Source organism: Xiphias gladius, chromosome 22 (genome assembly GCF_016859285.1).
Source record: "Xiphias gladius isolate SHS-SW01 ecotype Sanya breed wild chromosome 22, ASM1685928v1, whole genome shotgun sequence".
NCBI lineage: Eukaryota > Metazoa > Chordata > Actinopteri > Istiophoriformes > Xiphiidae > Xiphias > Xiphias gladius.
This window is the reverse complement of record NC_053421.1, coordinates 27727100-27741369: the sequence shown is the minus strand read 5'-3', so window position 1 is coordinate 27741369 and position 14270 is coordinate 27727100. Positions and strand designations below refer to the sequence as shown.

The 14270-nt window shown below is 46.6% G+C and overlaps 1 protein-coding gene across 1 annotated transcript in view; it reads right to left on the bottom strand.

The window, feature by feature from the left end:
• Nucleotides 1–218: 218 nt before the first annotated feature.
• The window catches only part of bbs9 (Bardet-Biedl syndrome 9), a 176859-nt gene continuing 162807 nt past the window's right edge, over nucleotides 219–14270 (bottom strand). The window contains 1 exon segment of the mRNA XM_040116605.1: nucleotides 219–897. Within this exon segment, the coding sequence (XP_039972539.1) occupies nucleotides 530–897 (368 nt within the window). The 3' untranslated portion in view covers nucleotides 219–529.

The window sequence follows — 14270 nt, the reverse complement described above, 5'->3', positions numbered from 1 at the left end:
TCACCCAGTGCAAACACACCAAAACTACTGCATGTGGTGTGGTTCAGCAGCAGCAGCAGCAGCAGTGTGTGTGCCTGTGTGTGTGTGTGTGTGTGTGTGTGTGTGTGCCTGTGTGTGTGTGTGTGTGTGTGTGTGTGTGTGCCTGTGTGTGTGTGTGTGTGTGTGTGTGTGTGTGTGTGTGTGTGCCTGTGTGTGTGTGTGTGTGTGTGTGTGTGAGGGTCAGCTATTACTAGGCGATGTAAATATGAGTCTGGGAGAAAATTACTTTGCTACTGAGACATGTGGCCTTGAGTACATTTGCATGTAAATATATATTTAGACTGCATATGTGAATGTGTGTGTGTGTGTGTGTGTTGTGTAGTTATATGGCCTTGTCGGTGTTTACATGCACCGTATATACACATATGTGTATGTATATGTGTGAGCCCCTGTACGTGTATATGAGTCTGATGTTTAGACATGCATCTTGTGTTTTGTGTACGTACGTGTCTGGATACAGACGGTGTGTGAGCTTATTGCACTGATTCTGTCAGACGTCCCCAGCTTCTGGCTCCTTCTTCTTCTCTTTCGCTTTTACTGTAGACTTCCTGGAAACTTTCCTGTCCCCCATTTCCTTGCTGGCCTCCTTCCCTTCCTTTTCTTTGTCCCTCTTCTCCTTTGATGACTCCTTCTTCTCCTTGGAGGAGGACGCTTCCTTCCTGGACTCTTTCTTCGCCTCCTCCTTGGGCTCTTTGGCTTCTTTGCTGGAATCCTTCTTTGACTCCTTCTTCTCCTTGGATGACTCCTTCTTTTCCTTCTTCGCCTCCTTGGCTGGCTCCTCTGCGCCTGCTGTGTCTTCTTTCACGGCGGCCTCTGACGCCTCCCTGGACACCTCTTTCTTCTCTTTGGGGTCTTTATCTGAACGGGGCAGGAGAAAGAAAGTTTAGAAAATGATCTTTCTTTTTCAACAACGCATCACACAGCACATCAATCGCACGGCGTGGACAGGATCGGGACAGCCCCGAGACTCAGCCGCCTAAACCTCCAGCTCTTTATCGGCAATCAAGCTGATACACATCGGGGTTTTCAAAAAGCTCAGATGTCTTCGTCGACACCGAGGCACAAGGCTGGGGTTTCCAGACTGAGCCACTTGTGACAAATGCCAGCTTAGTTCGGCCGGAGTGCCGAAGCAGACACGAAGATGAATTTTCAGATTTAGCTGGCTTAGTGTTGACATGGTCTAAAAACCATGTCTCGTGTTGGGATTTGAGCTGCTGTTGCAGCGCAAATCAAATGTCTAAAAACTGGAAAACGGTAGAGGACAGACACACACCAGACAGAAATATCATTAGTTCCTCTATTTTAAGTATTTAAGAGACGGCTGACATTAAAGCCAGCAAACTTTAAAATCGCATGGTTGTCTCTGTTTCGGCCCTCCATCCACACTAAGCCCGCTTTTTTCGAGCTTTTTCAAACTGGTCACCAGAGTGGACTAAACTTAAAGACATTTTTTCCAGTCCATTCCAGTTGCATGACTGAACCGGTGAATCGATGAATGAGCACCGGTGAGACGCGATCGAATCAGTGTTTCTCAATTGTTCTGCCACCTGACATCGTGTGGACATGGTCACGCTCTCCCGAAGACTAAGTGCACTGGCAGTCAGACGCTGACCGGCTGAGGGGCTGTTGACAAGCAACAGGTTGTCTCTAACAAAGTACAGCGTCAGATGCGGTGGTCACATCGTAGGTCTGCTCACCATGAGCGAGAATGAGGATTAACGGACGTTTGCACAGTCGGCTGCGTTTTGTTCTTTGACAGACTGATGCAAACAGAGCTCCGCTCTCAGAGGTCTTAAGCATCAAGACAAATTGAGCGACAACAGCACCTGTTGCATGACAAAGAACCCCCACTTAACCAAAGTACCCCCCCCCCCATCCTACCCACTCCCGCCCCTGCCAAACACAAACACACATTCTGCAGCCCCGCCTCCTCCAGATTGGACTGGCTCTCTGATAAGATGATAACTGGGCCGTTATCTGCCAACAATGAGACGAGCTTCTTATCTCCATGAGAACAGAGAGGGTTTAGAGACTGGAGACTACAGCCTGGTATCTCCCTGTGTGTGTGTGTGTGTGTGTGTGTGTGAGAGAGTGAGACTGTAGTACAAGAAGTGTCTGCATGTGTCTATGCATGTATCTGCCTTTGCATGTATGTGGAGACTACAGACTGCTCCATAAAAGTGTCTGTGTGTGTGTGTGTGTGTGTGTGTGTGTGTTCACAGACTCCAATGAGGAGCTATAATCAGACGGCTCATCGTCTAGGGCTTGGAGAGAGAGAGAGTGAGAGACTCGGGTCTGTGTTGGTGAGTGTGTGTTGTGTGTGCGTGGCAGGCAGACGGGTGCCACAAACTCTCCTGAAGTATTTAACTCACTGAAATGGGCTGAGAATTTTCACTTCTCTAATGGCGTTTCGACACGTGTGCCACGTCTGATCAAGGGGCATTTAGAAACAGCTTGGACCAAACTCACACCTGCATTTCACTTCGCATTTGGGACGAATCTGTAACACTGCTTTTGGTCTGAGCTGATAACAAAAACTTTTGAAAAGAGAGATCGAAAATATTTGAGTTTTGTTTCAATGCAGTCATTTTCTTCATGACGAGAATCCCCGGCTGTGAGTGTGCAAAGCTGATATTCCAGAGTCAATTAAATGTTGTTTCATGACCCTTGTCTCTCTGCCTGCTCACACAGGATAGAAAGCGAAAACAAACATGGAGGATGTTTACACACCAACCGATATACACAGGTTAAATTCACGGTCCGCAGCTGCGGAACTTTGTGTTTCAGTTTGCTGGATGCTAACTGCCTGATGCTAAGTGATGAGGAGGCTCATCGAACCACTTGCGTTTTCCCGCCTACGGCTACTTGTCTGACCACCCGACCAGAGGGAGGACAGCCCCAAGTAAGCTTTTATACCCTCAAAACCGTACGGAAAACACAGGCAGAAGTTAAATACATATGAACTCGCATGTGAACGATACATATGAACAACCATGAACACGCAGAATGCACACACAAGTGCACAAACACACTCGTACGATTTTACGCTACAACACACGACAAATGTATGTGCACGTACAGAGCAAGTGAGAACAAGTCATTTGCAAGCACAAACACACAAACAGGCAACCGCAACCTATTTGTGTAAAAAGAGTAAATTTACGGATTGACATGCAAATGCTCCCTCTCCCTTTCTGTCAGCGGCCTCAGAGGTTTTACAGCCAGACATGAAAGAATCAGTGGGTGAGGGTGTGTCTGTATCTAAGCAGTAAAGTTGTAAAGAAACAAAACAACAAAAAAAATAGTGACACGAAGAAATCGTGTGTCTGTGTGTCAACCCGAAGCTATGTGACATGTCTGTCTTCGCGTGTGTCTCCAACTCCTGTCTGTGTGTGTGTTCAAGAGGCCACGACAATGTGTGTGAGTCAGTGCTGTGTGTGCTGTCGATCATGACATTAGTGTATGTGAATGGGTTAATCCTGTAGCGACAGTCTAATCCTGGCTGGATGCTAACTGTCTGGTCACCACTACACACACACACACGCACGTGCGCACATGCGCGCGCGCACACACACACACGCACACACACACACACACGCGCGCACACGCACACACACATACACACACATACACACGCACACACACACACCTCTGTCTGCACATCACTCCTCAGCAGCTGAGCTAACAGATACCAGGAGTCTGTGTGTGTGTGTGTGTGTGTGTGTGTGTGTGTGTGTGTGTGTGTGTGTATTCTGTGCATTCTGCCCGACTGATTACGATTGTGATTAAAAACACTGTGCAGCAGTGGTCACGGTCACTGAGAAAGAAAACAACGGTAAAGATGAACCGTCCTCCACTTTACAACAAAAAACCCGTTAAAAAAAAAAAAAAGGTGACTCGAGACAAACACCAGAGTGGGCGCGGCTCAGCGTACGTATCCTACGCTTTCTCCCTGGTATGGACTCGTTTTAGCAGTCGCGTCAGTGACTGCGAGCTCTTCGAGTACACGTACATGTGGGTTAAATAGAGACTGATATATGACGGAGACATAGGCCTTTCACTGAATTACAGTTGTTGTCCTCTAGTCCGATGGACACACCGCTAGTTGGGCTGTCAACGTTACGGGTTGCTTGATAGATCAATACCTCACAGGTCAGCCACGGAGAACTGATCTGAGGAAAACTATTTTCTTCATCGTTCGAGGCTCAAAGTTCACTCTTGACTGCTGTAGAATAAAATCGCCTCCAATCCGTTAAGTAGCTGGAGCTTCAGCACAGGTTTTCAGATGTAGGCATCTTCGATTACGTCACCTCCCTATACGGCTGCACAGAAGTGCGTCAGCGCGAAACGGGATTCTGCGGAAAACGCGGGATTTGAGCCTGAGCTCAGCCTGAAAACTGATCCTGGTACTGGTACGATCTGACACCGAGGTTGACCCGATGCTGTCCATTCAGATTAACCCCGATGGCGAGTCTGCGACCGTGGCTGCCAACCGGCCGATTTGGCAGGTAAACAGTCGTCATCCGCCGCACGGGTCCAACCCTCCTCTGCTTTGTGTCACAGGTCAACAGGCCTCACCTCTTTGGCTTGTTTTTACAGCACAAGTACGAGAGTCCAAGAGACCTTTGTTTTTTTTTAAGGTTTACTTTAACAAAAATAGAATAACTAAAAATAAAGTTTTATGTCTCTCTTTAAAAGCTAAATCCCACTATTTCTGTTATCAGCTGAATCAAATGTGCTGCATTGGGCCTTACCTGTTGCTAGCAGAAGAACAGTGGCGTTTGCCTTCTCAAAGGTATTTATATAGCCCTAACACACTCTCGCCTCTCGGACCCTAGAGTCAGAGATATTAAACTGAAAAAATATTTTTTGTTGCTGTTTTTTTTTGTTTGTGTTGCAGTCCTGTGGTGCTGAACGGACAGCTCCCATAAAGATGACTTTACATGCATCTTCTAATTTGCTGCAATATTCTTTGCCACAGTTACAGGACTGGTTTTTATTGTCACAGCATGTTGTCTGTTTTTTTTTTTCCCTTTTCCGTTGTCTCAGCCTCTCTCCTTCGATCCCTCGTCCTAACTCACTACCTCGGTCTGTCTCGGTGGTTGACCGGCCATCGCTGGGATGCTGCCGCATCTTCTAATCTGTGCTTCGATTTTATTGATGTCTGCCCTTCGGTTCTCAGAGGCTGTGTTTGTTTTTCTTTATAGTCAAGCAGAGAAGATCTTCCTGAAAATGTTGATGAAAAGGAGGTGATGGCGAATATGAGGTCTGATGGGAATGATACAGGACATTCTCACGTAAAACCTTGGGTCCGCGTAACATAACACTAATATAAAAGCAGAATGACCAGATTTTTGAAAACCTCCCCTGCGCTTTCACGTCAGGACCGTTTCCAGCTGGCGGGGAAGCTATCGTCCCCCCGAAGGTTTTCTTTTTTCACTGTACAGGCAGAAAATAAAAGCATGTTTGAGAGCTGGGTTCTCATGGGAGCAGTAGCAAAGGGGTTGATAAACACCGACGTTGTAAAACAAGATGGCAGCTTCCCTCCTGTATGGAAATCCAGAGGGGTCAGGTCACATCTTGTCACTCCGCTACTTCCACAAACTAACAAAGTGGAAGTCTGTAGACTAAACAGAGCAGAGGCCGGTGCTTCACGTCCCCCTGAGCAGCCGGGAATGAAGTGACGTTAAGCCCTTTTCACATGGGACAGGAGCTACCTGGAAACGCCTGGTGGTTTCCGTCAGGATTACCACAGTCCGCAGCCATTTTAATCCCAAGTGAATCTGCTGCAGCCACGTCTGGATGGGATCCGTTTGACAGGAAACCATGGGTACAGTGTAGTTCCTTACATTGCACATCATTGACTTCAGTGAATGATCGTCAAGGGAATAAATCTATTATAACGTCGATTCCCCCAAATTACCGAGGAGGTGTTTCATTTTCAGGAACACGCTTTTTCAGCAAGAAAAAAAAATTGGGAAATCACCCCACTCATGCAGAGGCTGCCTGGCCTAATGACATGATTCCCTTTGTGTGGTTTGTTAGCTGGTTCTGTGTAACTGAGGCATTTGGTTGTGCGTCTCCTTCGACCTAAGTTTGGGTTTCCATGTTTCCATATTCATTTTAGAACACTTTAATTTGAACAGAGATGGTTTATTAGTCCTTTGTGGTAACCCCACCTCAACTGTATGATTATTTTTTGTCATGGAATCAGTTTTTGTGTATACGTATTACTCAGGTTTGGGTTTGCGGTTGCCAGTTCAAATCCCATGGCAAACCGTGGATAGGAAAAGTGAATGAGTAACGCTCAGTGAACACCCAGCTGCTGCAGAGGGCGTCTCAGTGGCCGTAGTGGGCAGCTCCCAGTGTGGCAGTGAGGCTGGAAAAGAGCACGGAACTGAACCGACTGTCCCTGGAAACAACAAGATTGAAGTTGATGTTTTTAATTTTTCATTTCTTCTGATGTCAGACTGACCTGCTGATGTAAAATGGCCAGTTGTTAGCATTGTTGTTTCACATTTTGAAGGTTTACGGGTTTGAATCTGACCTTCCTGCGAGGACTTGGTCTATTTTCTCCCTCAGGCCTCAACAGTGCCAGCGTTTCCACCACATTTGCGACTAAGAAATAGATGTGTGCGAACTGTAAAACGCATTTAGGGGCATGTGTGTGAATAAAAAGTATTACGAAATTTAGCCCGGGCAGCCTCCATTTTGTTTCCCAACAAAAAGGTTGATAACGCAACAACGACGACGATGATGCGGCCACTGAACCGGGTGATCCACAGGGCCAGCTAAACACCACTTTCTCTGTCTAGACAGACTGAGCGGACCCTTTTTTGGCGGTCGGAACTAAGACTAACTACTTTATTATAGAGCTGTTCGTACTGTTCATCCGTTTTTGTTTTGTTTTTACAGTTTAAAGCAGTTCGAAGTATAAATATTTAGATATTTATTAAATACATACAGTTTAATGTAGAATTTTTTTTGCATTCAAATACATTAAATCATTTTACTTGTAAATGTGTCCTCGTATCCCTTGATTAAGGAAAAACCTTATTTGATGCATTTTCATTGTGCCCTCTTTATGCGCTCCTGAATTTTCCAACTCCGGAGCGCCTGCTCCTCGTCCCTGTCCGTGAGGGTTTTCTTCCCACGGTCCAAAGACGTGCGGGTTAGGTGAATTAGGAGCTCTAAGCATGTGAACGTGTTTTTCTGTCTATGTGCGTTGGCGACCTGTCCAGGATGAACCCTGCTGCTTTCCCAATTCAGACTGCAAACAGGCCCCGGCCCCCAAAGAAACCGAAAAAGCACAAGAATCACACTTTATAGCGTCTCGTGGTTCCGAAACAGATGATAGCAAACTCGAGCTAGAGATTGTCCCGTGTATCAAGGGCAACACATATGGGCTGCGTCTAGTAATGTCATGTCATTAAACATGCGTCATTTGACGCCTGTGCAGACAGAAGTTGATAGGTAAAGAAGCCGTGATGTGTCAGTCTGGGGAGCGGATGCGCTACAATTGTTGACTGTCTGCTGGGAAGCGGGACAGTGGTGTATCCCGATGAACAACAGCAGGTGACACACATCTCTGTGCCGCCCTGCACAATGAACCTTAGAGGAGACCATGTATGTATGCTGGTTGAGAATGGCCAACGATGACTTTTACTGAAGTAGATCTGCGTTTGCGTGAAAGAACATTTTGTTCTGGTTATATTTCCTTTTTTTTTGAAGGTTTTGTAGGTTCCTCTTTTCTCTGGCACTGGACGGGCAGGTATTCAGTGTTTGTCCAATCTGGATATACAGTATGTGAAGATGAACACACAGTATCGCAGTAGATGTCACGCGGTGCAGAATTTGTGTGCTTAACAGTTGATGAGATGCATATGATGTCCCCCGATAGGTTTTCTTCCTCTGAATCCTCTTAAGACAGAACTCGTCCTGCGCCATTCCCACAGTGCTCTGACCCCTACAGTGAGACTCTCTGCTTTCAACATATCGAGGCTCTTCATCTTCCACTAGAGTTTAGAGGGCAACACTTGTTTGTTCCTTGTGGAACAAAAACAAAAACCACAGCAACAAAAGTCAGCGTGTTGATTAGATAAGGCGAGCGACGCTATCTGCTCTGCGTTCAAAGCCCACGTTCCGCCCGAATTCGTGTGTTAGCGGCAGATCGCGGCGTTGCATTCATCTGCAGGCAGCCGTAGTCAAAATAGAGGCGGCCTCACAGATTGCCCGCATCCCGACCAATCAGCATGGAGGAGACTGCAGCTGAAACCTGCTGATTTACAGAATCCACTCTGCAGAGTGTGTGTGAATGTGTGTGTGAGGGAACGAGAGAGAGAGAGAGAGAGAGAATCTGCCAAAGTCTGACTGATTGGATCTGTGGTGTAGTGTGTGTCTAGGAGTGTGTATCTGTGAGCGTGTATGGCTACTGAGATCGTATGTGCCTCTATGTGTGTTTGTGTGTGTGTGTGTGTGTGTGTGTGTGTGTGTGCTGGTGTGGTCCAGATGTGGCGGTCGGACAGGACACAACAGTATTATGTGAAGTCTAAAAACAAAGCCGTGTGGTCGACAGCGTGGGAAATGACAGTGTGTGTGTGTGTGTGTGTCACAGAAATAGGAACACACACACACACACACACACACACACAGACATGCAGACAACAGACATCAGACGGAAAGAAGACAAATACTGTCCACAAGAAAGAAGAGGCTGTGAGTTCATCACTCAAGTCACAAAACCACACAGTATACACTCGTACATTAACTGACTACCAGGGACACACACACCGGCCCTCACACACTCACGTTTCATCATAAGACCAAGTGCCATCACTCACAATAACTTTGCCTGGGCCTCACCGTGCATGGCAGCACACTGTATTAATGGCTTCCCTGTATCACGCGCCGCACCTTCCGCGGAAGCATCTGCATTCATAACGCTTATCGCTCATTTGCGAAGATTTTCCCTTCAATTTCCGGCCTGGGGTCTAGAATCGGAGAGCGGGGCATCGGCCGCAGGCAGTGCGAGGAGTGCACGCGTCGTTTTCGGTGGCGTCCTTTTAAAACGTGGATTTCAAGACACAGCGAAAACGGAGCCAATCCACGACCCTTTTTTCTGACAGCTGCTGGATGGCTTTCTGGAAAATCAGGGAACCGGCTAACCGATGAAAGCACAGACGACGGAGGAAGAAGTGGGTCCAGCAAAAGGAAAAAATAAATATTCAAAACACTCTAAAATGCATGATAATACTGTTTAATGATATTTAATGCAATCTAATGACGCAAAAGGACAAGGAGAGTGTTTAAGAGGGAGAGAGAGAGAAAGCCTGACAGTGGCCGGACAGGCAGCATTTAATACTATTCTTGGTGTGGAATGTGCTGCTGAGGCACAGCAGGCCTGCCCATTGCTGTGTGCATGTGCATGTGTTTGCAGACCAATGACAGCTTAGCTAAGATTGTAAGATTGAACCTTGTGCTACACCACCCATGGAGCACTACACACACACACACACACACACACACACACACACACCAACTGTCTTTGCAGGAAAAACAGATATTTATGTGCAAACGGGCGCTCGGGCACACACACACACACTTACAGACACTGGTTATTACTGCGGTCTGCGTCTCACAGCGAAGATGGGGAATGTCCTGAGCAGAGGAAATGAGAGGAGAGTTTCTGACTCCGCTTACAACTTCCGAATCCTTTTGAGTCCTTTACTGAACCCGAGTTCAAGTTTTAAATAACTAAACTCAAAGATTCCGGCGAGGTGTCTTTCTGTTGGATGACAAAGCTGTGAAACCACAGCTCCGAGTGGCAGGATAATGGACGTTTCTCAACCTGTAGCTTCAACCTGAAAAGAGCGACGTAAGATATGGAAGGGAGATGAAGTGTATCTGATGCACTGAGATAACAGATGGAGCCAACTTACTTCTGCACGCATTATCTTTTACAGTCTACTTGCTGGACAGGTCTTGGAACTGACACGATCAGTTAGACCGTTTCATGAGCAAAGACTCGCTACTCTGTCGGACTTGTTGAGCGGCAGAAGCATTCGGTCGGAGAGTGACGTTACAGAGGGATAATTCCTTCTCCAACAAATGATCCCCGGCAGAGTGCAGACACTGATCAGCATTGAGCCGCTTAATTAGACACTCTGGCCTCAGTGGAAGGGCCCACCCCCCACCACTGCTTTCCCCATCATCAGAGGATGATATTTGCTGTACCTGTCCGTAACCCGACAACCCAGACGAGCATGCCCAATTCACGCGAAGAACGACGCAGCTTAAACTTCTCTCTGAAGGTCTTTTTCCGTTCTTCACACAACTACATCAGTCGCTTTTCGCACATTCGTGGAAGTAAGTGCGACACTGCGAAGGCCTTCAAGGGGAGATTCTCAAGAAACATGCCCCGTTAAATTTATTTGTACGATGGTCATCTCAGGCCTCCGCCTTCTCTTTGACCCACGTTTGAGTCCGACCAGTCGGAACGGCTACGTACATACACTTTTCCTTCAGACGTAGCAGGACAATACGTCATACGAGCCAGTTTGTTTCAAGCACACGTCTTCTCAACCAGCAAAAGCAACAGTCAGCGCCGGCTGAAAACGAGACGCCTGCTGCTTGAACTTTCTGTACGTCGCCCCTTTGCAGAGTAAAAGGGTTCGGTAAGAGATTTGTTAGCATCGGAGCCTAGTGAATCAGGGTGTTTTATCGATACGGGACTGGATTCGAAACAGAACCAGGTATCTGAACTCATAACTAGACTGGAGAGGAGAGCAGAGGAGAGGTGAACGTGGAAAATAGAAGAAAAGAGGGAAAGAAAGGAAAAAAAGAGATGCATCAAGATACAGTATGAATTAAATAAGAAAGACGGAGAAAAAGATGGTAATTCATGTTTTTAAATGAGAATAATAGAGAGAAAAGCAATGAGAGACAAAAATTTAAAGACAGAGAGAAGTTGTCTGAGACCACTGCTCCCTCTCTCTCTCTGGGTGTGGTATAGTGGGTGGGTTCATTCCCGCGGTCGGCAAAGATATTTTCTCTCTGCTCAGCTACGCCCTGCTACTAACCCACACACACACACACACACACACACACACACACACACACACACACACACACACACACACACACACACACACACACACACACTCGCATATAATGTACAGAAAAATATACAGTGGCCAGTCCGAGGAACCAACATTTTGGCCTGATACAAAAGGACATGAAGTTTTCCAGGTCTGGTGGTGACATAAAATCTCTTCGTCAATCGTACACACACACACACACACACACACAAACATACACAAATACACACATACATGCCTCCGTCAACTTCCTCAGTTCACTCTGCCTAAATACAACCAGCCACATCAGAGGACATTTACAACACTGGGTGAGTTACACACACACACACACACACACACACACACACACACACACACACACACACACACAAACTTGCACATGTGAACTCAATTTCAAACCATTACATTCCGTATGTCAGAAAACTTGTGTACATCCTATATACACAGTCATGATGACAATGCTGCACACAACCATACACACTTTGCACAAGTGAACACACACAAATGCTGTACAGAAAATGCAGAACGGGAAATTCAGTATGTGTGTTTATTTGGCTTCCTTGTTGTGGTCTGCCTGTTGTTCTGCTCTGAGACCCAACAGTCCATCCCTGGAGAGTGCTTTAGCACTCCCCTAGTGTGGCAACACACACACACACACACACACACACACACACACACACACACACACACAAAATAAACACACAGCAGCCGGACAAACATTATTTTTCCTGGTTTTACAGAAATCCCTTTGCATCACACACCCACCAAATATGCCGAGCATGCTTTTGTTAAAAATATAACCTGTGTGAATGTGTGTGTGTGTGTGTGTGTGTGTGAGGACGGCTGGATTTTCAGTCTGGTCGAGCCACAAATGGTCTACCAACATCCCTCGCACACACAGACACCATAGATAGGGGGAAACATGAAATATGATGTCTCTCGCTGCCCAGAAATATTATGATGAGGTGGGAGGAACCGTCCGTCCCGTAACCGGGAGCTCACAGGTCTGAGTTTTCGAGCAGCCGATGAGTCTGTTAACAGGAAGTCTTTCTGCTGAAGTGCGAGACGGTTTACGCGGTAACCACAGAGGAGACCTGTACTGGTTCACTTTCACTCCTTACGAGGGGTCTGTTTTTTTTACATGATCACGTTCTTACTAAATCCGCTGCATGGTCGAGATACCAGGTGACTCTGTCTTACACCCTCTGTACTTATTAGTGGTCATGTTTCTCTACATTAAGACCACATTTCCCAAAAGCCCCGCTGCTCCCTGTCCCTGCAGCCCCTCTGTAAAAAGATTAGACATGTTTTCTGAGCGAAAGGAGGAACCGGAGCTGCTGAAGCGAAAGCTCTGTGTCCTTCCTTTGTGCTCGGGATTCCCTCCGAATCAGGCCCAGTAGCCGGAAAGACGCTGCTACTGACCTCACTCGGGGTCTACCGATGTTGAAACGGACACGCAGCATCTACAGTATTTGGTATTCAGCAGCAGCTTGTACTTAATAAAGAGGAAAGTGTGACACTTAATTCGCGACAAAGACAAAGTACAAAAACCCTGGTGGATTACTTAAAAGGTAACCCCGAAAGCTTCTGAAGATCGTCCGCGGTGGGTGGTGATATGGGCAAAATCTTCTATCACGGCAACTATTATTAATTTGATATTGCAATACTGATAAAATGTTATTATAGTGTCATTTTCTGGAAATTCAATTGAGACACAGTTATAGATAAAATAACCAAAGTCAGTGTCTTATTTTGAGTCAGTACAGTGAAATTAATGTACTTTATTTGACAAACCGATGTACTTTGTCACCTTGATGCCAAACAGAACCAGAGAGTGTGCTGGGATCGATGCCGCGGTATAAACGGCCAAGAAAAGTCCCCGGCAGTAGAAACACTGGTACCGTCCGACAGTACCTGCCGTATTGCAGGACCCCATGGCGGCTGCTGGCTTCTCACGCCTTGTGTCAAACTGAGGGGGAGAGGAACCTCTCTATTCGTCAGTGCTGTTGGTCTTACGGCTCATTCTGCTGTTTCCCTCATCCTGGATGGCAGCACCAACAGGGCAAGTATAGATGAAAAGAGCAGAACCGGCAGCGCTGTGACCTTGGCTGTCCCCGAAGCCAATTATACAAATATTTACAGATCTTTTCAGACCTTTTCATATTTCAGGGCACTGGGTGTTTTCCTTGTCGCTCATGCAGAGCGGAGGGAGGAAGGGGCAACACCCAGGCTGGCAAGCCAGAGACGGAGCACCCTGCTGGGAAAATCCTGAACGCGAACACACACACACACATCCTCTCCAAACTCCAAACCAAGCAGCAAGACCCCTGAGGAGCTGAGGGACACCACAGGGTAAATACAGGTCTGCATTACAACATGTACACAAAACCACTGAAGGACCTACAAATTAAATGCTACCGATACTCTCACACATACACACTCAGGTGTAAATAAAGGTATCGCGCACACGAACGGCTGAGGTAGGTAACCCGGGAGACAGTAAACGGGTTTTGGTCAAATACGCTGCCGGCAGGGGGAAACGTGTGTGGTCGTATTTTCAACATGGAAAATTGAGTTCACGTTACGATTTAAACCGTGAGAACAGTGCTGCAGGGCGACTGGCGAGAAAAAGTGAATGCTGAGGGTCAGAGGTCATGCTAGACCTTGGAGTCAGCAGTTGGCAGAATCTAACCACGTCGTCCATTTAGTTGCTGTTCTGCAGCTTTCAATCATATTACCTGACGTTCGAGTTGGAGAATAAAATCGGAATCTGAATGTTTAAGCCAACGTGGACAAGAAGTCCTGAAAGTGCTCAGAAAAAAATAATCAGTCATTCAAGGGCATGTGGGTAAAACCTGCTGTTTGAAGGTGAAAAAACGCCCCAGAAAAGCTACTAAATGGACCTTGTGACCAGATTATTTCGTCATTAACATGGTTGTTTCCTTTGATGGGTTGCATGTTCATCTCAGATATCGTTTTGATACCTGCTACCTGACAGTTTTTGATATTTGGTGCAGAGGTCCGTGTCACTGAAGCCCTGTTTGATAACCGGCCCCATGATTTTAAAAACAGTGGAGGATTTTGTCTTGGCTTTGTTATTTCACAGGACTGTAAAAAGTTGGTGGTTCACAATGA